Source organism: Cygnus atratus, chromosome 3 (assembly GCF_013377495.2).
Source record: "Cygnus atratus isolate AKBS03 ecotype Queensland, Australia chromosome 3, CAtr_DNAZoo_HiC_assembly, whole genome shotgun sequence".
NCBI classification, from domain to species: domain Eukaryota; kingdom Metazoa; phylum Chordata; class Aves; order Anseriformes; family Anatidae; genus Cygnus; species Cygnus atratus.
This window is the reverse complement of record NC_066364.1, coordinates 119,874,235-119,900,488: the sequence shown is the minus strand read 5'-3', so window position 1 is coordinate 119,900,488 and position 26,254 is coordinate 119,874,235. Positions and strand designations below refer to the sequence as shown.

General features: G+C 36.2%; 1 protein-coding gene across 1 annotated transcript in view; it reads right to left on the bottom strand.

Moving 5' to 3' along the window:
• Positions 1–26,254, bottom strand: part of RALGAPA2 (Ral GTPase activating protein catalytic subunit alpha 2) — a 136,683-nt gene that overhangs the window by 91,118 nt on the left and 19,311 nt on the right. The window contains exons 4-17 of the mRNA XM_035565481.2: positions 19,021–19,078; positions 15,816–15,859; positions 14,760–14,934; positions 14,109–14,224; positions 13,123–13,261; positions 11,539–11,738; positions 9,659–9,889; positions 7,081–7,254; positions 6,028–6,165; positions 5,005–5,153; positions 4,463–4,574; positions 3,501–3,738; positions 2,791–2,955; positions 36–173 (exon numbers count right to left, since the gene is read on the bottom strand). Of these exons, the coding sequence (XP_035421374.1) occupies positions 36–173; positions 2,791–2,955; positions 3,501–3,738; positions 4,463–4,574; positions 5,005–5,153; positions 6,028–6,165; positions 7,081–7,254; positions 9,659–9,889; positions 11,539–11,738; positions 13,123–13,261; positions 14,109–14,224; positions 14,760–14,934; positions 15,816–15,859; positions 19,021–19,078 (2,077 nt within the window). The remainder of the gene's footprint in view (positions 1–35; positions 174–2,790; positions 2,956–3,500; positions 3,739–4,462; positions 4,575–5,004; positions 5,154–6,027; positions 6,166–7,080; positions 7,255–9,658; positions 9,890–11,538; positions 11,739–13,122; positions 13,262–14,108; positions 14,225–14,759; positions 14,935–15,815; positions 15,860–19,020; positions 19,079–26,254) is intronic.

Sequence of the window (26,254 nt, the reverse complement as noted above, 5' to 3'; positions counted from 1 at the left end):
CAAAGTGTAGCATTGCTATATTTCATCAATATTACCTTGAAAAAAATCGGATGGAAACTGATCTGCAATATCTGAAGTGCTGCTACTTCGAGTAAGTTGCTGCTCTTGCTCTACAAATAGGCCTGTAGCTTCTGTTCCTGCTGAAGTTTCCGACTGCTGGGATTCTTCAACTTCTGTTGATTTAGATAAAAAACAAAATATTTGCATGACCTCAGAATTGTATATGAATATCGCTAACTCCTTAGCTACAAAACCTATGTGAAAAAGTGACCCACTCAAATATTTCAAACTCTAAGTTACGAAAGCTAGAATGTAACCACTAGTTAAAGAAGTTAAATTATTCTTAGAAAAAATGTAAAGTTCAGAGAGAGTTGTATGAGCAGTTTCAATGGCAAAAGATCTAGAAAAAAGGGAAAAATTACTTCAGAGATTCAGTGTGCACAATGAAGGGTTGGAGGATGTCATGAGAATAAAGCTATCTCTTCCATTGCTAGAGACCTCAACTAGACTCTGTTTGTTCTGGAAAAAGAAAGAAGAGAGGCAGCAAAACTAGTGACTTTTCCTCCATACAGATGGAATGGGGACATCAAAAAAGGAAAGAATTCAAATAGAGTACAAAAAAAAAGAAAAAAAAGCACAGATTCTGGATTAATTTGTGAAGACAAACTGAAGCATGCAGCTTTTTTATTGTAAGTGAAAATCCAAAATAAAAAGAGAGGAGAGAGAGGCATGAAAATTCAAGTGAGAAAGTAAATTGATACACTGGGGAAGGAGCAACAGGAAAATTTTAAGATGAGCTAGCAACACACTTATAGAAATATATTTCTCTTGGCATTAAGTGAAAAAAAGAGTGTGCTCCCATTCAGTAATGATGGTTTTAGTTATAGCACCAGTTATTGCCACCCAACCTAACTGCTAACTCTTCTCCTAGAAATCAAAGAGCTGGCCCACACATCCCTTCAAAGCTGACCCAACAGAACTGTCAGACTGTCCAAGATGATTTATAACTGACACACATTGAATGAGAATTTGTTTTGAAATCAAGTAGCTCAACCTGACAAATTCCTTCACTTGCATATTTTGCTTGCACTATCTCATACATTCAAGCATGTAACTAGTTTCTACTCAGTTCCTTGAAAAGACTTTGCTGTCCTCATTTTCCCTTAAAAGGTTACTTATTTTGATAATGAACACAGTTCCAGTGACAGAATAACAAAAAACATTTATCTAACCACTCTTTTTCACCCTTCATAACTTTGAAAAAGGACAAGATATGCTTCCATTGAACCTGCTCATCTCCAACTGGCTACCAATATTACTTAACACTGTGTTTTGAACAGATCCAGACAAGAGAAACAGAACAAGGGAAAAACATCTCATTCCACAATCCTAAAGAACAATTAACTGGACAGAAAGGAAGCAGACAGACAGCAGCTTAAAAATATAAAGAACATTTATACAAAAGATGACTTTAAAGTACAGTACCTGACAGTCTGTGAGAGCAAGAAGTATAAGAGATACCAGGTAAGAGAGAGCTCACAGTGTGAAGCAGAAGAGGTACACTTTTAGTAGCTGGCAAAGCCTCATAAAGATGAACACAGTTGCTGATAGACTGGCTTCGCTTAGCTTCCAGGAAAAAATAAAGCAAGAATTATGTCAGAAAAAATAGCAAAATATTTGGGTTTTGGAATGTCATGATACAACAAAACACATAGCTTTTGAAAAAAATTTAAAATGTTAAGCTCTGAAATATTTCCTAAAGGCTGTAAGTTAATAACGTGCAATGCATCTCACACACTGTAACTATAATAATCAGTGATTTCTGAATCACGATTCCACAATGTGGAATCTTTCATTTTGTCAGCTTGTGATTACCATTCATGGGCTAATTTGACTTACCCTTTTTCCTTCTCAGTGAAGTATCTGTAGCAGTATATACAGCTCAAAACTAAAGAATAGAAAACTTATTCAGCTTACCCTCTGTTAGCAATGCTCCACCCTGACCCCCTCCCCCCAAACTAACTACCTCTTTCATTAATTCATCTCTGCTGAAAATAATCCATTTTCATCCAAGAAGTGGGTTAGTGTGCCTCTCAGAAGTTAATCTAAAATACAGCTACCTCTGCTTTTGCTTTTAAAATTAGGGATCCTAGCTCCAGCCTGGATAAAGCCCTAAGTACTCTGGTCCGAGCAGACAGCTGACCCTGTTTTGAGCAGGAGCTTAGACCTGATGACCTGACGTTCCTTACATGCTGAATTATCCTGCAGACTCTGTTTTGGGGGTACTGAGTCTTGCTTTCTACATTTATGAAGAGGATGATGAAACGGATACAAATTATGTGAAGGGTTTTGGACTCTTAAGACATGATGGGAAGGTAGAAGCACTCAAAATATTGTTGGACCTGTGAAATTTTTCAAAATGAGAAAAACATCTCTAAAATAGCAAACTGTTACATTTTACATCCAGTATTCTGTTGGCAACTTCTCTCATAATTTGTAATAAAGATAAGCAGCTCTCTCTCCAATGGGTTCTTAAAGTGGACCTTTTATAACTTGTGGATTAAATACTCTGTATCAGGCTACAATAAAACACCTTCCAAGGTAGCTAATGCTTTAGAGGCATTTTTTTCCAAAATAGTGGTAGTGTTCCAGACATCGGTATGGAACATCTGTGTTTAGGCATTTAGTTAAGTTGCACTATTTTTGCAAGCTGTCACAACTCAAAGGTAGATTTAAAACTCAAGTGTTATTGAATGTTTGGGAACATAAACATTTAGTTATGGTCTATACCTGTTGCTCTCTGACGAACAATATTTCTTGCTTTCTCAACTCCTGGGGCTCCAGAGGTGGTAGCACTTCTGAATCTCATTGGCTCCACTACTTCTGGATGACTTTTCCAGCTTAATGAAAAAGATCTTCCCACTAGAGCTGTCTTTTGAGGCTCTAAAATGCCACCTTAGAGATAAAGAAAACAATTTTTTCTAGCATCGTATGCTTTGGCATGTATTCTTCTACAATATGAATGGACTTACAAGCACTCCAACGTGAAAAAAATATTCACCTTCAAATCGGCATAGTTGAAGGAGTAATTCTTTTTTAATGATAGTAAAAATTCAGCTATGTGCATCAATTTCAAGGTGGCATATAAATGCAGCCAAAATACTGTAATTAAAAAAGTTTAATGAAATTACATGGAAAGGAATTTTGACATTGATGACTATGCCAGACTACAGCACAAGAAACCACGTTTCATTCCTGCTCTGTAGAAAAGACTGATTTTGAGCGCATACTAAATCTGCTAAATAGCTACTATCTATCGACCCCAATTACCTTTCCTACCACAATGAATGATGAGAATATATAAATCCAAAGCACTTCATACTTGATTAATCAGGTTCTTACACTAGGATTAAGAGGTATTTAATGTTAGATTAAATTAGATTTTAAACTTAAATATCTAATTTGTTTGATACAAAAAGCACTGAAGCATGGAGACTAACCCTTTCCTCTCTGCTTTTTTTCTTTTTGTTCACTGAGCTTATCCAAGGGTAAGTTTGTCATTTCTACCCCATACACAGTTCTTGCCAGCACTGCTGTTAGAGAGTCCATGATATTGGCCCACTCGTTTATGAGCTCCTCCCAGTCGGTCAGGGCAGACAGAACACTAAGCAGTTCATCCCACAGCTCCCGAGAAATGTAAACGCTCAGGTTTGCTCTGATCCAAGCCACAATGAGGGTCTGAGAGGAAAGAAACAAGTGATAGGTCATGCATTTTTACTGAAATTAATTGAACACACCAATTCACATGCTGATAAATTCAACACCAACCTGCATATTAGCACTGATTATCAGTGACACACAGATACTATGCACAGATATTTTTCATCAAAAAATACTCCCAGAAATTGGCAGGCACATATATGTGCAAGTTACTAAGGAAATTTTAAAATTCCAAAACATATGCTTCAGGTGATCTTATGTTTCCGGGTAAGCTGAAACAACACTTTGTTTATATAATAATGATAGAAAAAAGAACTGCCTGCTACACCTTCCAGATAATTAGTGATTGAACTATGCCTGTGACATTCAGGCTTCAACACTGTAGCTGACCGCATAATGTACCAATGATGTCTAGATATTTTCATCTCATTAAATGTGACCCAGTTTTGACATGCCAGATGAACTTCCGCCTAGAAAAAGTTACATATAGGTCCCATTTTAGAGGAACTCATTGAAAATATCCCACACTGAGACAAGTGTTTGCTACCATGGTTTGTAATAGAGCCCTGACGAACTGATCAAATCAACTGCTTCTGGCACCTAGAATTAATTGTATTACTGCAAAGGAGACTTATTTCATGTTTTAAAAATAGGTTGTATAGTACTGCATAATACTACTTAAGCAAAACTATGGGCAATCAGCATTGAAAACAGGTGTTACACACACACAAAAAATACTCACTCGAAAAAGTAACCCTGACATGCTCTGAGCAAACGTATCCTTTATATGGTTTTCTTTTGGCTTCTGCATCACAGCTTCTGTTATTCTGAGGAGTATCTGTAACATCTGTTCCCTGGTTCCAAAATAAAATTGTATTTTTTGTTCACATGTGTTATTAAACATGCTTGTTAATTTTCATCTACCAGAAAAAACTTTTAATTCTCAATAAGTCTTACACGCTGAGAATGTGATCTTACACTCTCACTAAGATTTCACAGAACTTTCACAAAATAACATTAGTTGGTTGTGGACTGTAAAATTTAATTTTTGAGAAGGTGAAGTCAGGAATGGAAGTGATGACCAGAATCTTTAAATCAAACAGTATCATGATGAAGACATGGCAGAACCTACAATCTCCCAAATCAATTCATATGCAAGTCATAATTGTGATGTGTAACAAGATCTACACCTGAGTAAGTCCACTCTCCCTCCCTCCTCACAATTTTCCCATAAATTTTAAATATTGATATATTTCTCTTAGATGGAGAATATATTAAACTTACCATGTCTTTTTATTCATTGGTAGTTCCATTATCATGCGCCTAAAAATGCTCAGAACTGCTTTGCAAGCATCAACTTGCTCCTTCAGAAGCACAGGGACTTCAATGCATGGTTCCAATAAGAAAACATTTGCAGAGTTTGTCAAGAACACCTTCAAGACAGGCATTTACAGTCAGTTTAATTAGTGTCAAAAAAAAAAAAAAAAAAAAAGGTCAAAGACTTACAACCAAATACTTGTCATCCTCTAGCCAAGCCTTTCACTTTTCTTAGAGCAAACTTCATGTTTTACACACTGCTTTATTTTTCTAAATAATTCTGGTAAAAAGTCAGGTGCCATTATATGCCCAACAAAGGCATGTGTTACATAGTCTATATCTTGTAGGTATCCATTCTATTCCCTCAGGCAAGAGTACCACTCCTCCAGCTACTCATTTCCCAGCATTATATGCTTAAGCAGTCACCAATATTTTCAATAAATGAGGTACAGTGAAGCAAATGTACAGTTCTAATTCCTAGCACCAACAGTAGAAAAAAAAATGCAGCTTTACCTTAAAATAGGTATCTGGCTCTAGGACATGGGTGCATAGTTTAATATGCTTTTTTAAAAAGATATAAATGAAGTCCAAATTGTATCTTATGAAAACCATCAACTCTTTATAGTTTCTTTCCTTAATTTCAGAGTACAGAAAGACCTGTACACAACCTCTTCAACCAAAATGTGGAATTATAATTTATATAAGCAAGCAGAATATTATTTTCAGTAATACAGAAAAAGATAATTGAACTACACATTGTAGCTATATCTCCCTTTTCCATTCCCAATATAGGGTGTCTATAATTGACAAGAAAGAGAGCTGTCATGTGCTGAGCTCAGCACATCTGTAGGCAGAACACTGTGTGGGTGCTAACCTAGAACCCTCATAAATTGCTCTAATCATAAAATTTTATATGACCATATGACTACATAATAATATGTAGTAAAAGTTCCATGACTCTTAGAGCCTTCTAATCTCTATACAGCACACCTGTAATACAGCTTGAGCACCAGCTTTAACATTTTTGTCCTCGTCTTCTAATACACATCCTCTGTTAACAGCACTGGTAAAGGAGTACGTTCTTCCCCAGCTGGATGAGCGCTTATGTCCTGAGTGGTCAGAGGAAAGCTTTCAAAAACATCATTCAGTTAGTGACCAAGGAGAAAGGAACATGTCCACATTTGTTCAGTATCATTTTATATGTCAAAAGCAGGAAGAGGTAACTGTCCCGTTGCCCCTATGTCCATTTCAACAAGGAATTAATGTCTAACATTTACAGATTCTAAGCAAACAGTATATGGAATTTAAAGGTTCATAAGACTTCTGAGAGCTATGTTATTTCAAAATATTCTATATTCAAAATATTCTGTTACATTTTGTTGTCACTGACTGTAGTAGTATCTGAATTCAAGCCTGGAAAAAATATAAATTCTCTATGAAAATAATCTGTCAAAACATCGTAATTTTTACTACTATTTTAAGAACTCAACCATCTTTCCTTGTACAAAAAAAAAAAATCCCGTTAAGTAGTTTTGCACGGCAGTGTCAAAGTCAACATTTACTGATGATTCATTATAGGACATGAAAAAAATGATGCCACAGAATTTTTATCTATAATTTAATCTCCTAGATTTAAGGATCCAAAGTTTTGATAGAGTATATATAAATTAGTAGATATTTTCAAACTCTTAAGTAATTACCACCGAAATTAAATAGACCTACATGCACTAGGCCAACAGACAGTGTAAACTTTAACACTGCAGCATATATTATTATTTCTCCATTATGTTCTCACTACAGTATTTGTATAGACAGGGAATAATGAAGAAATTTTATTTTTCAAAGAGCTGCAATCTTTCTTTGCACTCAATAAGGCCTACTGAACACTCAGTAATATTTTAGATTTCTGGACCTTAGATAAAGCACTTTTTAATCCTGATTTTCCATACATCTTAAATTTTTACTTAAACTTTACAGAGAAAATTTAAAAGATAAATAATACTTTGCAGGGAAACAAAATAATGTAAATAACTGATACCATACATGTTTACCATCCGTTTGCACTGATGAATCCTCTAAGCTGACAACAGCATCCTCACTGTTTTCCTTTTTGTCTGGCTCCTCCATGAACACAGGCTTCTCTTGCAATATCCACTTTCTATAGACCTTAACCACTTTTCGCGTTGCAGATATATCAGAAGAAGGCAACAAAAAAGCCTAAATTTAAAGTTAACTACTTTTACTATATATATTTGGGGCACAGAAATTCATGCATATATAAACACACATACGCAGCATCATCACCCATAAATAACACAACTCAGAAAAAGAAAGGAAATGTGGTTTTTACATTTATGTCTGTACTAGGAGCTATGGTTAATCAACAACATATGCATATACCTACAGTAGTGTGGGATTTCACAATTCTGTAACCATTAACTTCAAATGACTTCCATGTTGTATTTGTTCAAACAATAAAAAAGAGGTGGTTTTGTTCATTGCAAGTTCTCTAACTTCGGGTGGATTCATCGCACAAGTTGTTACTAAGCCAGAGAGGCCTGGCAGGCTAAACTTGGATACCACACTGCACTTTCTGGAGAAGCTGACTTCAAATTCCATCACCAGTATATCATGTGACATGCCATTTCAGCAAGTGTAGGTAAAGACAAGACAGTAAATTATGATGAGGACAGAAGTGGCAGGCATTTGATCGTTTCTGATAAAAGTCAAAAATCAAAATAATGAATTTACTTTCAACTTGCTACCCAATATCAGTATTTGGAACCATTCTGTAAAGATGTCCACTTCAAAAGCTTTCAAAGACCAGACCACCTGCTTTCCCATATTTCTGTCGGTCTTAGGCATGTAAAAAACCACATGTCTATAGTAATGTGTGTTAGCCTCTTCCAATATTTTAAGCCCTAAGAAATTATACACTCACTAGACTGTGAGAGATGTCTAGATATTTTTATTGGCTGAGTATTATCCCTTGTTTTGGTATAAACTTCATTTGATCACAGAGAAATTCATAGACTTTTAAAAAACAAATCTCACTACATACTAGCATCAACCATTGGAAAACCTTTGGACTACAGTGAACTGGCACAGAAATCAATATATAAAAATTTAATCTGGTAGAAAACAAATTGTATTTGGTCAAGACAAAATGCTTCTATTTTGGCATCACTATGTACTATATTACAAAGACACTGAAAAAGACTGAAATATGTTTTTCAAATTAAAAAAAAATCTCTTCCAACTGTGAAGAGATTAGCTGCTCTCCATAGTTAACAGGGACAAAAACTATAGCATTGCATTTCAGAATACACACTGATAGCATGTCTTCCCATATCCATTTTAGCTGCAAAACATTACAAGGGTATCTTGCTCAGTTTCGTGGAAATCTTTGCATCATATAGTACATTTCCCTTTGTCTAGTTAGCACGAAGTGCAACATCCAACAGCTTAATGGGGTTTTCAACTAATAGTCTACAGAAATTAAAGGGCTATCAAAAGCAAGCTTATATATGTCATGCAACAATTATAAGTGAAATTTCTGAAAATGTCTTCACAGACACTGTCAAGTTATTAAAGATGCAGAAACTGAAAAAGCCAAAAGACAATTGCTAGACTATTAGAAAAACAACAGCTCATCAGTGGGATGAATGGCCACTACAAAAAATGCTTTCTGTAAGGCTGAGAAGTAAGGTAGAAAGAATATATATATATATATATATACACATACATACATATATATATATATATATATACATATATATATATATATAAAAAGCATTGCGGAATTCATAGGGACTAGTGAGATTCCTGTAAGGGAGAGATAAACACAGAAAGGATCCAAGTACTATTATCTGCTTCAGTTACTGAACACTGACCATATTTAATAAAGATAAAAGTGCTGCATCGTACTAGCCTTTGTTCCCTGGAAGCTGGTCTAACTTTAAAGACACTCTGAACAAACACCAGGAGAGGGCAGCATACCACAGAGGTTCTCAACATACACAGAACACTCCCTGTCAAAATGCCATCCATCCCACAAAAAGCACTTGTACAAGTTCTTACACTGTGCCACACAAAACACTTTCAGTAAAGCATGTGTATTCACTCATCTTCTGCAGGGTGTCTCCTCTACATTTATGTGACCTAAAACTGATGTTTCAACCAACTGCTGCCTTGATAACATATCAAAAGAAGAAGGTGAATTTCCAGTAGGTCATGTATTTTTATCCCAAACAATAGAAAAGATGTCAAAATAACAAAAAGTACGAGCAGAAGCAATCAATAATGTCCAAATAGACATTAAATACTGACTGTGACCACAGGAACTAGAATCTTACTATTTCAAATAGCAAGCTAATAAAGTGTCAAATTCAAGTATGACAAATTGCTGTTTAGCATCAGCAACATCTTTCTGTTCCCACAGAATTTTTTTACTTCATCATTAAAACTAGACCTAGGAAGGACTCCAAAATAAGTGGGTGCTCATGTGATTAACATCAAGTTTGACCAGTTATCTGACCAGCAGCCTTCAGTGTTCCTTCTAATGACCATAACATTTCCTTTTTAAAAAAACACGTAACGGCAACTACACATCCACACGTACCTGTCGAAACACCTCATTAACAAAGTTAACATATCCTCGTGTGGACAAGAGGATTCTCTGCACCATCTCATAAACAGTTCGATGCTGCTCTTCGATGCTGCAGAGGCTGGAATTACTGAGCCGTCGGTCAGACAAGGTGCTGCTGTTCGAATGGCTTCTCTCCTGCTCGCCTGCATAAGACATGCCAGTTTCCAGCTCTGGGTTTTTATCTTGGTTCACAACACCAACAGTCTACACAGAAGAAAACACGTGCCTAATTAAATTACTGGAGTACTGCATGTCAAAAATCTGGGGTACTTACTGGGCAACACTCATTCACATTGCATGCAGGGATTCCAGCCACCAGGAAGTGCAATTTTCAATCTACTTCTTGATACAAGAAGGAATTTGGTCTTGTACTCTATATGATATATACTTTCTATGAGTCCCCCCAGCCCAGAACAGCTGACTGACCTGTCAACCACTCCCCAAGACAAAAAAGAAGACGTGCAGTGGTGGGAGTGGAGGGAGACACAATGGAGAAACTTCTCCAAGTCCCTTCGATTTTTGAGAAAAGATGGATCACAGCTCTATACATGGCTCATACTCTTAGACATTCCTAACCGTTCTTTGTCAGGCATTGTTCTGCCATAGTGTTGCATGTCTTTTCCATCATTTCATCTTGAACCGTGTCTGGCTAAAATGATCCAGTCCAGGGAAGAAAGAGGACTTAGCCTTTGGAAGAAAGTCAGTAAAACTGCAATTGAGTTACCAGAAAAAGAATCCCACTTCCACCAACCGAAAGCATTACCCAAATGCAGTTCTGCTTTTGTTTACTTAAATAAGGCTGCCGTCTGTTCGTCAAAGTGAGCAGTAACAGAGCATCAATAACATTTCTACTGCTTTTGATAATGAATGTTTTTGTACAGTTCTGCCACACAAGTGAAGCACAGGCTACAGGCAGTGAAATTTAAAACCACTAAAAAGTCAGCATGTGCCAAAAGCTGACACAACTGCAGCTAAGTGATAACTTTTGACCAGTTTCCATTTTGAGGGCAGCAGTATCTTTATGTATCGTAAATATCTAATTGGTATCAGTGTCCTATAAAATTCAGTGAAGAGAAGAAAATTCATTTTCCAGGGTATGTCAGTTGCAATGGTACAGCAACTATACAGAAGGTGCAAATTCCAATAAGAAAAAAAAAAGATTAATAAAAAGTGCTTGCAGTAAGTAAGCTACATCTAGCTGTTCCAGGGTTTCAAAATTCTACACTTTAAAACAAACTACAAACTTCAAAAGCAATTAACATGAAAATACACAGTTTGACTTTCAGAGTTAATAAATGCTTTTCCACTCAATCCAGATGTGACACTGACCTACAATTCAAGAGAAGAATATAAAATTGACATTGATTCTAGATTTGTAATGGAAAGCTGGAGAATCTCTTAAAACAATTTATTTCTACAAGATTAATTTTAAGTCCCTAATCCTACAGAAATCTCAACCAGCAATTTGAAAGTAAAATATTTTTCTATTATCTCATTGTAAAGAGCTGCTATAATCAAGAGTAAAACAAAATGGCCTTTGACGTTACTGGGAAACAGTCTATGCCACAAATAAGTTTGACAGTTTACAGATTAAATTCCAAAAGTCTAAAGATAATACTGATGAAACTATTAAGTTAAATACCTATGAGAATAAAAAATAATAATAAATTACTAAAGGGATTCCCTTGAAGACTCCCTCCTTCATCAAAGAAAAAAATCAATTTACGAGTACATAATTTATTCACTGGGGAACTGCATTTCTTTCTTCTTTCAGTTGTCAGTGTATTGTGATCATTTGCAAGGTTTCTAGCACACATGCAAGAAAAAAAAAAAAGGTAAACTTTAAAGCACACCTGAATAATTTTAGGGAGCATTTCTCCTCCATTTTTTGTATTCTGAACAGCAGTTAAATATTTTTTTTCAAGAAAGAAGGTAACAAGCCACTTAATAAAAACAACTCGAGCTGCCATATATGGAATTTTTGTGCTATAGACATTTTCATTGTTTCGTGTTGCAGTAATGTATACTGGTCTTGGTCTTATATCAGGAATATCTGGTGAGATAAAAAGAGAAGATGTAAAGAAAATCTAATCTTAAAAAATTGTAATTGCTTCCAGACTTCAGTTAAATGCATTGAACATGTCACCAACAACATTTTGTCCATATGAAATAACAGATGCAATGACTGACTGTTTTTATTATATTAACGCTTATATTCATAATTTTATTACTTCTAAAGAAAAGCAAGAGAATAAAAGCACAAATCTCTCTTGAAGTTCATAATTTGTATCAGGCAAAACAAAGAAAAGCAAAAGAGAAGGGCTGCAAATAGAAAGGTAAAATCTGAAACGAAGAACTACTCCTTCTGCAACGTAAGTTAATTTTATAACTTTCAGAGTTTTATTGGTAAGGTAGAGCAAGAAAGAGAAGGTGTCACAAGAATACTCAATAGTAAAAAGATTAAGAAGAAAAAGGGCACTTAGCACATGGAAAAGAGATGTTAGCCAGCTGCAAAGAGCATGACACAAGCTGAAATAAAAGAAAGAAAACACATGGGAAGAAGTGGAAGATTGCCAAAGGGAGACAGGATGGGTCATAATTAACTCAGATGCATAGATTCGAGGGAAAAAATCACTTGTATACAGCTGAAAAACAGGGAAGGACTGTGCTCTAGGTGTGAGCAACGCAGCTGAAGTGGCACAGAGGTGACTTTAGACACTAAATTGCAAAGGACAGGAGCTAAAAGTCAGAGAAAGGAGGGGAAGGATGATGAAAAAGAGGCTGCAGTACATCAGGTGAGTATTAACAACACTGCTCCTATTGACTCTAATATATAATTCAATAGAACATTAGGAAAAGGTCAAAGAAAAATGTAAGCATTCCTAAAATAACATGCTTTTAATCCTACAGCTGCGCTTCCTAGAGATGCTTCTAGCAACACAAACTAGCTCATTGTTTCTTTCATAGCTACATCTCTGTTTCCTTCCATTTAGCCCTTCATGTTCATTTTTTCTCTTCAAGGAAACAAGAAGTAAAATAAGAAAAACTTCAGTTAGCTGCTTCCTCACACTTGGGCAAATTTCTTTTAAAAACCCTGTCAGAGAGCATGTTCTGTCTTGATTGCACATCACAGTTACATCAAGTCCTTGTTCACTTGATATAAATGCTATGCATGTGTATTTTAAGGAAACATTTAAGGATTCTTCTTAGGAAAGAAGAACCTGGCCAGCCCATATGCAGCAATGAACAGCAGCAACTTCCTGGACTATCACAAAAAATGAAAAGTTGTACTAGGAAAAAAATCAAATCAAGAGACAAGAGAGGAAAAATCCTCATTCACCAGAACTGTAGTAGTATGCCACCAGATAACAGAGATGCTACTGAAAACAGCCACCATTAATTATTTTTCTATTTAAAAGACAAAATTCACTGCTTACCTAGAACAGGTTTGTAGAGGTTAGTTAGCTTTGTAAAAGATGGAAACAAGTGCGGAAGGTAGTATTTTCTAAACAAGGTAAACAGAAACTTAAACCCGGTGTCTTGGTTCTCCTTATTCTTCCACTCCAAACTTGCAGCCTTTGCCATGGAGTTAAAAAGAAAGAAACACAAAAAAAGTTTCAAATTAATAATTATACTGAGAAGCATTACACATCGATGACAAAATGCTGTTCTACAGAATATGAAAGATGAATAATTGTGCTTTAATAAGAAAGACGAAAAATTATCACTGTCCCATTTTTTTTACAATAACAACAGTAAGAATATAGGATATTACCATGAGGACTCTAGCACATCAAAGAAAGCAATCTCATTAGAAGCCAGCATATTTGTGCTGTTTTAAGGTAGTGAAACACAGAAAATGCAGTATTAATGTTTTTAACAAACTTGCTTCTTACCTGTAAATTTAGACACAGTTATGAATCTCTCTGGGCTACACTTTCATCACAAGTAAGTTTTTAATCAGAAACATACCCAATGCCTAGGTTTAAAATGGCTGCACACATATGCAATACTCCTTCGAGATACTTGACTCAAGGCACAAGCAATTTCCACTGACAAGGAAGAGGCTGACATCTATGTTTTTAAAGGCACTCTTGTTCCTGAACAGATCAACACCAAGGAATCATACATGTAATTTCAAGAGAAATCTTTATGGATGCAAAGTAAAACTTTGTGCAAGTTTGGGTAACATTAATAAATTTTGTTCACATTTCTGAGAAAATTTAGTATTTTTATCAAAAACGGCACACAAAAAATATCTTGGGGATGATTTTCCTTTTAAAAGAAAAAATAAGAAAATGCAGACAAAAGCTTCTTCCTGGAAAAGGGCAAGAGCAGCTCTGTACAGAAACAGTGCAAATGATGTTCTAACACTATACAGTCCTTCAAACATGAATAGTTAAAAACATTATATCCTACGCACCTGAATTACCATATATTTTAACAGTAGCTGAAGAAAATAGCAGGTTTGGTCATCTGCAATTTTCTCTCCAGAAACAGCTGGCAAAAGTGGGGTAATTTCTTCTGGAAAAATCTTAGCTGAAATAAAAGGAGAATGCTTTAAACATGGAAAACCTGAAAATAATGAAACAATAAAATCAATTTGATAATGATTACTAATGTGCTTATAAATTGCACAAAGCCAAAACTGCTTGGGCTTCCCATATTTTCGCCAAGTCCCACCACATGTAACTGAGGACAGCACCAACCTTTGATTTATTGCAGTTTGGAAGGGATAACACAAACAGCCACTGCAGATTAACCAGTAAATTGTAAATCTACATACCAACATATTTTGCAGTAACATGTTCATGTAACTGCATCTCAATTCAAAAAAAAAAGACAACAACAAAAAAAACCACAACTGTTCTGAACTCAGAATGACAAGACCTGAAGGCGCTACAGCTGCAACAAAGCCAAATCTTTCCCCATCTCTGAATTACAAAGACAAATTGCATCATCCTTGTGACATCTTTCCCACAAGCAGCTCTACAGCTCCACTATGACTTCAGGGGAAGGGGGGAAGTGAAACACCTAGCACAGGAATTCTATTCTAAAATTCCAGTTTACTCACCATCTGGTGAATTAGGAGGACTAATGAGGTTATCTAGTGTACAGGGACCTCGTGAGGACATAATTGGTGGAAAACCAGGCACAAGGCACGCAAATATTAATATCTGCTCTTCTGCACAGTTAGTCTGAAGTGCTTGAAGCCAGAGAAGAAACAGTCGGATTCCTTCACATCTTATCTACAAGGGGATGATTTTGTAGAAAAAAATATTAAAACAAATTTGAAAGTACAGTAATACAGTTAAGTAGTTAAGAAAGTGCAGGACAAGTACATTCATTCGAATTCTGTGCTAGCAAGTCTTTCGGTCATACCAGGAATAATCACATCACTTATTTAACAAAAGCAGAGAAGGGCAGGAGCAAACTGTAACCAAGGTGGTGGCACTCTAAAGAGACAGTATTACTGCTCCAACTTCAGCTAGAGGCCAAAATCCCATGGCTGTGCTCCCCCGACTGATTGGCCAAAGGCAGCTCAGCCCAGTGGTGTAGGAAGAACAGCAGCAAGTGGAACGCGCGGCCGGGGAGCTGCCCCTGCTCCAGCCCTGCCGAGCCTGAAATCCTGGCCCCGCACAGCCCACGCAAGCCACTGTCTTCAGCATCAGCAGGACCAGAAGATCCTCGTGAAAACTACGATGCAACAAACCACCCAAGGTAAAGTACTCCATAAATTTACTTTCTTCTTTTTCATTATGCAAGATGCAATTTTAGTTTTAGCAATTTATTTAGAAAAGTGGATTTAAAACTATTTGGCAAACAAGCAACCAATGTATTTAATACAGTGCACTTAATGCTAGAGAGATCTGAAAAGATGAAGAATTAAGCAAAACATGTTGCTACCTTCTTTAGGTAAGTTTAGAAAGGTTACAGAATTGCAGAACAACTGAATAATACGAATATTAAAATAATCTAGTTACAACATTAAAATTTGTGATTAAAAGATGAATAATTAAAATTACAAAGCCTAAAAATCTGAAAAACTGATACTGAAAATCTGTAAAGTAATATGCTTCATACAGTTTAAAGTAAAAAGAAATAAGGATGCATCATTGAAGAGAGATACCTTGAGGGAGTTTCCAGTGTGCAAAAGTTTCTTCAAAATCGACCCTGGATTAGAAAAAGAAATAGACGTATATCAGATACTAAGATGGTCACTTTCTACCAGAATGCTTTCTAAAAAAACACTACAGAAAAAAGCTACTTTCATGCTATTTACTATGTAGCTACTTCACTGGTGTTTTAGAAAAAGAAAACTTATGAGCGAGAAAAAACAAAACGAATGAATTTACAACCATCATCATCATCATCATCATCAGGTAAATAGTTCTTTAACATCAAATACAATGTCTCTTTACAGCAAGGTACTTTGTTTTTAGTCAGATGATAATCTTCTCAAATTATTTTCACTGAAAAATAAAGTACCTAGGGAAAATTTTGACCTGCTAGTTTGGGGAAAATGCTTTAAACAAGTGTATTTAAAATTTTAGGCAAATGTATTAGTTTCTGCAAAGAACAAGTGGACCATAGTAAGTCCAACTTGTAGGAATAATGCATTCAAATAGACTAATATTTACTATTATGATAAGAAAAAATGCTAGAAATCTGTATAATATTGTATATGTCTATTAAAAATATGTATACATTAAAATTGCAAAACATTTTTATTCTGGTTTTAAAAATACCTGGTCAACTATCCCTAACTTCAGAAGTCTGATCTAATTCAAAGAGATCTTATACATCAAATGCTTTAGTTACAAAACATTTTCAATCCAATTCTTAGAAAAATAACGTAAAGTAGCACTCAGCTGTTATTTCACCTGGATTTGAGAATTATGTGCCTTACTTAAATGTGACCCCTCAAGATTCACCATTTCACAATTTTAAATTATTAACTTATATAGCAAATACATATTAACACACATGAACATTAAGCAAAAAGCAAATCACAAGACACACTTGTAAATAATTGCAACACCAAATCATTTAGCTCATTTATTGAACACAGCTATAAATCTATCCAAATACGACTATTCAAGAGGAGCATAAATATAAAGAATATAGTAGCTATGAAACAACTGACTGAAATCAAATTCTAGACTAAGTCAGATGAAATGGAAGTAAAGTAGTCAAGCAGATGTCTCCTTTTATTTTTGTCACTGCTAACTGGAAATGTGGGAATAGCCCTTGCCCTGACCTTTAACTTCAACTCATTATTTCTTCTGCAACAGCAAGTACATTGTTCTGAGAAAACACATTGCAGCTGATGAAATGGTGCTGGAAACCAAACCAACTAACCAACAAAAGTATTACACAGAAGAAATAAATCCCCCTCCCCTCCCAAAGCAGCATAATTTGTCCAATTTCCTTTAACAAACAGCAAGACAGAATATTGTGACCAGTTTGGTAGCACTCAGAAACAGAATTTTCACAGTAGTAATGAATCAAAGATTTTTAGTTCAGAGGAAATCATCAAGTTAAACTAGTTCAATGGATTACAAGTTGTTTTGACTATCAAAATAAATGTATTTTACCTTTCAGTATTCCTGCACCCACTTGATTTATTCAATCTGGTCAAATGAGGAGAGGAATAAATTTTTCCTTCTGTCTCCTGTACATGATCTCAGGGCCAAAATATTCATTACATGAGCACCTCAGGCCACAGGGAACATTTAAATAATTAGAAAATTAACTACCTTGAAAATAAAGACAGTTAAACCTTTTTCCCCTCAGCATTTTTAGAATATAATTTTAAGATCTGCTCAAAATCCCTATACTACCTACATGAAAACCTAAAAAAAAAGGTTCAGAAAAATTAATCCTGCTTTTCTTATTTATATTTCCGAAATTCACAAGTAACCAAACAAAGCCTGTTAGGTCCCTCTTATCTTAATGCTTAAGGGAAGAATATGAAGTCCTAAGCCAAGTACTCTGAGTGCCTTAACTAAGGTGACAACTTCATTCTGTTCTTTCTATGCATGAGTTGCAATGCATCCTTCGGTTCTACATTTATGAAGTTTTCTTCTGCAAAATACTTGCCTATGAAGCATGCCGAATGGACAGGGGAGTAAGAGAAAGAAGCAGAGCTTTACCAGCTCCAAGACTTCTCTCTGTTGGACTCCTCCCATTCCCTCCCTTGCTCCAGCACCCAGAATATGTACTGGAATACCATGGAGCGCAGACAAAGAACAGATAGCCTCTTGGTTTGACCAAGTGTATGCCATCCACAGGTATCTATCTCATGCCTGTCATGGCCAGCGTCAATATTGCAACATGGCACTTGGCAACTCCTCCATTAAATGAAGGATCACTGGGACAGCTGGGGCCAGACTTGCAGACATACTGTGTGTTCAGAATTCCACTTAAAAAGGCCAACAAACTGTGGGCCGCTCAGAAAAGATGTTAAAAAAAAAGAGCTCCTAAGAAGTTTATACTTTTGTCCTTAATCTCTTTGCTTTACCATTCTAGCACTAAACCACAAATTTCTCCTTTAATTCCCACAGTGTGATAACTGAGTGCGTCACAAATATTAATGAACTAAACTGCACAGAGAATAATATCACAGGAATATCACAGAAGAAATTAAGCGCTTATCCACTGCAGCAGTACAATGGTTCACATTTAATTTAGCACAGCCTGTGCTCAACTACTGAACAGCCACCAATTCAGAGCAGAAATGTTACAGAATATATTTCCAAAAAGAGACAAGGTTCAAGTTCAACACAGCATGTATTTTTACACAAAGAACAATCTTTACTACTATGAATTTGTATGGGCAATCTCACACATGATTACTCGTGAAAGACTGTCACAATGCAAATTTGAAAGAGAGTCAAATATAGATTCCATAACCCTCCTCAGTCTTGATTTTTGGTGTTAGTCTGTGAATGCAAATGGAGACCTAATTAGGAAAAGGTGTGCTGATTTAAATCCCTCATCATCTAGTAGCTAGAAAGAGATGAAAGGGAAGAGGACCCATGTACATCCAAAGGTAAAAAAAATCCAAGAGCTTTCATGCAAAAATAAAAGTGAAGCAAGCAACCAAAACCACACAAAACAGAGAACACACAGAGCTAGCTATCTTAGCAGGTAAACAGATTTTCCAGATGTTTCAAGAATTTTCAGCTGCAAATCTCATACAGAAGTACTATTTGTGTATCGGGCAAAACGAAGCGAGTCTGTGGTTTAAAGGACTTGCGGAACCAGGTAAGTGACTACAGAAAACATTGACCTTATTTTTACTAGAATATTTTTAAACCATTCCTTCTTACCTATACTGCGAAAATGCCATCGATAAAAAATCCTCTCAGGTAGTAGCTGCAATATTTTCTGCAGGAAACAAAACTAAATAGTCAAATTTTCCATAATAAACTGGCTCATTCAGAGGATACAGACAAACTAATACACAAAACATAAATGAAATGGTAATATATACAGAGAGAGAACACAATAGAAAGCAGATACCTATTGTAATTAGAACTGCTGCCCATTACTTTACTCTCTTGTTACAGAGGAAGGTACTTGGAACAGTCCTGAATCAACACCATGGCACTGGCATGAGCTGCTTTTACCTTCCCCCTGTCTTGGAATGCCCCAGCATTTCAGAATATAAACTGATTTATAATGAAGAAGTTACAGGTAAAATTTCCTTCTAAGAGGCTCACTTTGGGTTACATTTTTCTGAAGTGTCTGGTAATGACTGTTGTTAGATTGATACATTCCAGATTTTGAGCTTCAGTGGCTTAGGTCTGCCTTTTCATCAGCTAATGTGGTCTGATCTCCCAGCTAAGGCAGAGATGGACAGCGGTGCAGTTATTTTTGCTGTGAGATGATTTACCTGCGTTTTCAGCTGCTGAGTGAAACCAAGCCAAATTACACAAAGCTAGACTAATTTAATTCATAGCGCATGCAGTTAATAAAGCACTTATGTGGAATAATATGCGGTGATCTTCCTCTGTAGTTTTGGGCTGATGCTAACAGAGGCAGATCAAACAAAGAAAGAGGTTTGGTCAAGCCCATTTCCCCTTAGTTTTGTTACTCTGCAGGGCACCAACAAAGCAAAGCAATTTAAGCATATGCCTAAGCGCTTTCCTGAATGGAGTCCTATAATCTCAGTTGCAAAGAACATTTGGGGCTTCCAAATGTTCTTTGTCAGTTTAGTGGACAGTAACGTTTATTAGGTAATCTGAATAAACCCAAACTATTTAGGGGTCTTACTTTGGTAAATATGGCTTTTAAAGGGAGTTTAAGTCAGCAGGCTCCAAGGCACTTCTTTTTTTTTTTTAAAAAAAAAGGATTGGCATTATAGACTAGGACTTGGCAAGCAGGTGTCTTTTTAGTACAGGACAGCTAAATTACTGATGATCAGCTTCTCAAAAAAGCAAGAGAACACACATGGTTTTGCATAGATTTCACATAAAAATGCATCTGGATCTTACAACTTTTCAGCCATTTGGATATGAAATTAAGAAGTTCTATATGAAATTAAGAAGTTCTATGTGAAACTAGTTTCAACATCTACTTTTAGAAATGAATTAAACAAAGCTATATATGACCAGCAGTCAGAGTTCCTTGTAATCATCAAACAAAATTACCAGAAGCAATTTCTGCATAACAAAGAGTCATTAAGTTTTCAGAAAAACTACATGCAGGATGCAAAATGAATGACAAGTCATCAAAGCAATGGTGACCCATTTGTTGGTCTTTTGCACATAAAAGGTCATGAGGAAATAAAGCATCACAGCCAAGAAAGCAAGAATTTGGGTTTTAGACAGTCCTTTGGAGACAGCCAACACATGAATCATTATTGCGTTTAAAAACAGTATGCTTGAGAGATGGATTATGACAGACTTCTTATAATTTTTGACAACAAAGTGCTTCAGCAATTGTATACAACACTCAAAGTCACAGTCTTTTTGAAAATGGAACATTCCTTTCTCCATGGCAGAGGATGGAAGTCATGACAAGTTCAGAGACTTAGGGAACTAGACCTCGGGTCACGCAGATAGACCGGTCTTCCTTTATCCGTACCACAGCACACGTTCCCTAAACAGGATTTGGCATTTCTAAAAGTTTACCCAGAATAAAAGAATAAATCAGGCACATTCCTTCCGTGTCCTCGCACTTTGTTTCAGTGCTACACACACCGCCCCATCCCCGGGCCATCGCGGCAGCAGGGACGGAAGGACCGGGCGGCAGGTGCCGGAGGTCTAGCTGCCTGTCCGCGGGCAGAACGATGCGCTCAGGATGGAGGATCTGACTGGCTAAAAATGAGGCCATGACTCACATTTGGGCTTTACCTGTCAGTTAAGGACCACGTTTCTGCCAATCAGATTGCAGGATCCACAGACAAAGAATTATAATTATCCACATAAATATTAAAATACTAGCAGCCCACCACTTTGCAAGACTATTTCTGACATTAATCATTTATTTGCTTGGCATGGGGCAAAAAGGAGCTCCTGACCTACATCAGGAACACCTCAGGTCACCAGTTCCAGTGCTGCGGTAGCCGGCAGGAGCAGCGCTGGGTCCGTGTTCAGGCAGCCCTTAGCTCTGACACACCACATGCCCGCAGCGCGGGACAACAGGTACGTTAAGCAAACCCCTCGTACAGGTGGGCAACAAAATGCTGTCTGAATTCGAGTACCAGAATGCACCACAGGGAGAAACCTTCAAACATCTTCACATTTATTACAGGAGAAACAAACCAAAACACGTGCATTTTATTTCCATTTTTAGGACATTAAAGGAAGTACGGTAGATCATTACAGCAAAACCTTCCTTTCATAGGCCACCCTGTGACAAGCTTTGCAACACGATACCTTCAGCTTCTCTTTGGATGGAATTTCTATCTCATTTGTTCCGAAACACTAACTACTGAGAACCAACTTTGTTAAACTTCTAAAGAATCAAGCACTTCTGTATAATAAGGTTTCATTAGAAATCTGTCATAATCTGGTAATAACACTAGTGAAAATGCTTATCTTCTTATATTTAAGATGTTACAGTAAAATTCTTTATTTTAGAACACAAAAAAATAGAAAATATATGCCTTTTTCACTAAAGAAGTCTGAGTCTTAAAACATTAGGCATGGCATAATCATGTATTATTAATGACAGTTTGTGAAAATAATCTGGTGATGCACAACTATATTTTCCTTAGTTGCAAAAAGAAACAATACCCATTTTCCAAGAGCTTCAGCAATGTTCTTAGAGTAACTTTTCAGGTTTAAGCATCTCAGCTGCTCAGGATGGAAACAAATAGCCACCCCTTGTTTGCTGTTTCTGAACACAACAGCACATTTGGGGAAGCTAGATTTTACCATGCCGTCTCTGCAAGATGCAGAGCATGTTAACAGTTATTTGGGAAAGGCCAGAGATGTGACAGCATGCAATACAGGCAGTATTTTATACGTTACAAAATTTCACCTCAACTTAGACACAAAATTCACCTCCAGAAAGTGAACTATGATAAGGTGTAAGCTGCATAACCTGATAAGGCGTCAAAGCTACATAATGAAGACTACTCTGAAAAAGAACTTAAGAATAACTCTCGCACCCCCATGTTACTGAATTGTAATATGTCCACATCAAATCTGGAACACAAATGCTGTTCCAGAGTCTGACAACCACCAGGAAAAAGCAAGACTTCAAACCACATGAAGCTTGGAAGTTAGGAGAAGGAAAAAACACGCTTACAATTTTGTGCGCTTTTTCTTAAAAAAAAAAACTACAAAAAACACAGAATCAAAACACCCTTACCAGGTGGCTGCATCAAAACAATTTAAGGGTTGAAAGAAGTAGTAAGAGGACAGAAGTTCCTGTCTGGGGAAAGCTTCCATATCCCCAAATCTCTATATATAGCAAAAATTGGGACACTTCAGTTGTTTCTCAAGCCTTTCACCTTTTCAGCATCTCAAAACCAGGAAAAAATACCAGTGCAATTTGAAAAAAAGCAGAGGTGTGATTAATCACATGCCCAAGGCTACCAAACAGTAAACTGAAGTAATTTTAAAAGTCAAATTAAATTACTAACATCACAGTGACTACTGAAAATATCAAAGCTTTGCAGAAGATGAGAATGAGTAGAAATCATCTAAATTCTCCTGCAGTGCAAATATGCATTGTCATGGTTAAAAGTTTATATATTAAATGAAAACTTCTGAATGTTACAAGTAAATTCAAGGTTAAGGTTACAATGCCCTCTTAATAGGTTTATTTTCACATATGTGCATTAGAGTCACAAGACTAAGATGGTACATAATGGTGTACAGTACTAGTACACCACTAAGATGGTGACATAATATTATATGTCATGAACAAGCACCAGTTGTTGTGCTTTCAACTTAGTATTTCCAAGAACATATTCCTCACTCTCCCAACCCCTGGTGTTCTAAAAAACTCCTATTGCCATTCCTATAAAACAAATGATAGTTTCTTCCACTACAGCCTAGACTTTTACCAGCACTGCTGTGAATCCAAACTGGCTATTGAGATCTTGCTTGTAGTTTCATAGTACACTAATAAGAAATATTTTAAGAAACCCCACAGTGTGAAATAATATTGCTTTTTCAGAAAACACATAGATCTATTTAATGCTTAGTGCTTTGCTGCATCTATATGGTAATCCATTATAGCACACTTGAAATAGAAATTAGGTATTACTACTGATCAACACATCAGGGTATCTGTCAGTTCTTTTAACTGATTATCCATAGTTCTTTTTCTTCCAGACTTCCTGCATGACTAGGAATAATGTTAAGTTTAAATCTTAGTTTACAGAGGACACTGCCTTCTGCAAGATCTCTCTCTATTTTAACAAAGTAAAATAAAAAAAAAAAATACCAAGGTTTGAATTTCAACAGATTCCGTCTGACTTAACTAATACTGCAATTTCTTTTAAAAACGATCTTGTTTTTGGCAACTTTGCTGAATCTTATCATGCTTGGTAGCTTCACATCCATTACAGCATGCTACACTGCCCTGATGTACAATGTAGAGAAAGCCAAGGCTCATGGCAAATCTTCCACTGATGATCCCTAGCCTGTGGATGTTTTCCAGCTTAACTTGCACAAATGTGAGATGATAAGCTTTGCTGCTCTGTAACACACTATGCAGAGTGTCTTATTAACCAACAAAATCGAATGTGTTCTTGCTGATTGATTGTGCTCTCAGAGGCAATGTCAATGACAATTTCAGAATAATCATTGCAGGGGAATGGATGCTGAGGAAAAAAATAGCTTTTTTGATACAACCTGTACATAATAAGCAGCTCCTATTAGTCAGCTGGCAAGTGTATCTACTTTAAGGAAAAGTCAAACGTAAAACAGCTCTACTATGCCTATATGTGTAAGTACTAACTATTTGGCAGTATCTGTACAAGAGTTTCAGAAGGTTCAACTATTAAAAGCTGCAAAAATTTAGAAATTTTCTTGCTATCATTCACTGATTTAGCTGAGGCCATGAGCTCAATGAAGTCAGTATGCCTGTGGCAGCTATATCTACATAAAAGGACACCCTAGTTGATGCATCAGTAAATTATTTATAGTAATTTGTTGAGGGAAAATGTCTGCCCAAAGCATGCAAGACACTTATTCTTCCCCAGGCATAACATTAAACAGAAAGACCTCTGAAGTCAAATATACACAATGTACATTTGGAATTTAGAACACAAAGCTCTACAAATAGCATCAATGTTATTTTATAACAGTAGTAGATGAATCAATCATAATTACAGCAGCACAAACTGTGAATGGCTCAGACAGCCATTCTTCAATGTGCTGGCAAGAACGGCTATAAGCAATTTTATTGTCATAAACAAATAAGCCCTTTTTACTCTATTGAGCTTGAGAATCAGCCAACCAAGTCTGTGTGACAGACAATGCTAAACAGGGGAAGTTGTATTCGCAGTAGGAAATGGAGCCAACTGAAAAGCTGTAACAGAACCCAAAAAAAACTGAATTTAAAGCTGAAACTTTTAATCGTAATTTGATTTCAAGTGTAAGATAACCTACAGAGGGGGAAATTAAGCCACCTACCTGTACAGACATGAGGAAAATCCAAACAGTAAAAAGAAAGTTAAATAAAAGGAATAACCTCAAGAAATTAGAAACCAGTACCTGTGGCAATAAGAACTCGAGAATAAAAACTTGACATGATTATTCCTTGCAAACAATTTTACAAGTACTTTTTACATTGTCTGGCTTCACTGCACAATTTTGTTCTGCAGAATTCAATTTTACTCATACTTTTGTTCAAATCAAAATGCAAGTAATTAGAAGCAACATCCTCAGATTAGCAAACCACCCTAAGGAAATGTTAAAGATACTGGAATAGCATCCTTTTGCACATAAGAACAGCAAAATAGCTCTAAAGCCTTCCAAAATAGTTATAAATGAAAAACTACTGCAAGTTTCACTGATGCAGGTTTTTATGAAATTGAGAATAAGCTTTTAAAATCACAGTTGGTTTGAAATTGGTTTTAAGCTGCTTAACCAATATTGCTAACCAATGCAATAGTCCGTATAAAGTAGACGTACAGTGCAATCAAGGAGTGCAATATTTAAAATACCCTCTGCAATCTTAGTCTATAATGAACCAAAGTTATATATTGTTAATAGATATCAGTGTGTATTACTAGGTGGCTCTAAAAAAGAAGGGTACATTCCTAAACTGCATCTGTGCACAGACCTATCTATCTGGTCACCCACCATCACAGCAGGTGTTCCTCTGACAGATGTAGTGTATTTACTGCATATTGTCTGTAATCTACTTTTCAAAAGGGTCACTAACAGACTATAGTCAATCATAAACCTGTGCTGAATTATCATTAGCATTTGCAGAACCAGTAACTTGTGCACATCTGCAGTAATAAATTTAGGCTATACAGCTGCTTCTGCAATTGTTGCATTCAAATTCTGACAGCAGACCAATTCACATTTCAATGGATATATACTGCATGTTAATCTTCTGAGTATGTGCTATTTGTAGTTTATATTTAGATGCACTTCTAACAACAACAATGCTGTATTAAATCCAGTACCTCCTGCTGTAAGATAAACAGCCCAAAGTATGGTTGTGCAAGTTCAAATAGTTTATTGATTATCATCTCTGGAAAAATGCTTAGTGTTACACAAAAGCCAAAGCAGACCATGAATATGAGTGTACAGTATGAATACTGCAAAAGCTATTAGCACATTTGTTTTCTTCTATTTTACATCCACTTAACATTTAAATCCACCTACTGTGTGCATATTCAGGATATGCCAAATCATACCTAGGAATGACACATTAAAATTTTACTGCTGAACTTCTAAGGAAGGTCAAAACAGACAGCTTTGTCTGTTCCTGATTGATAACCAAGGCTAGCCTCTCCCCTTTTCAGCAGGAGAAGGGGTATACAGGGGAAGGTTACGCTTGACAAATAAAAGGGTCTAGAAGCGTAATCACAAAGGGTCAATATGAGTTACATTAGACAGCTTTTCAGAGCTGTAATTACTATGT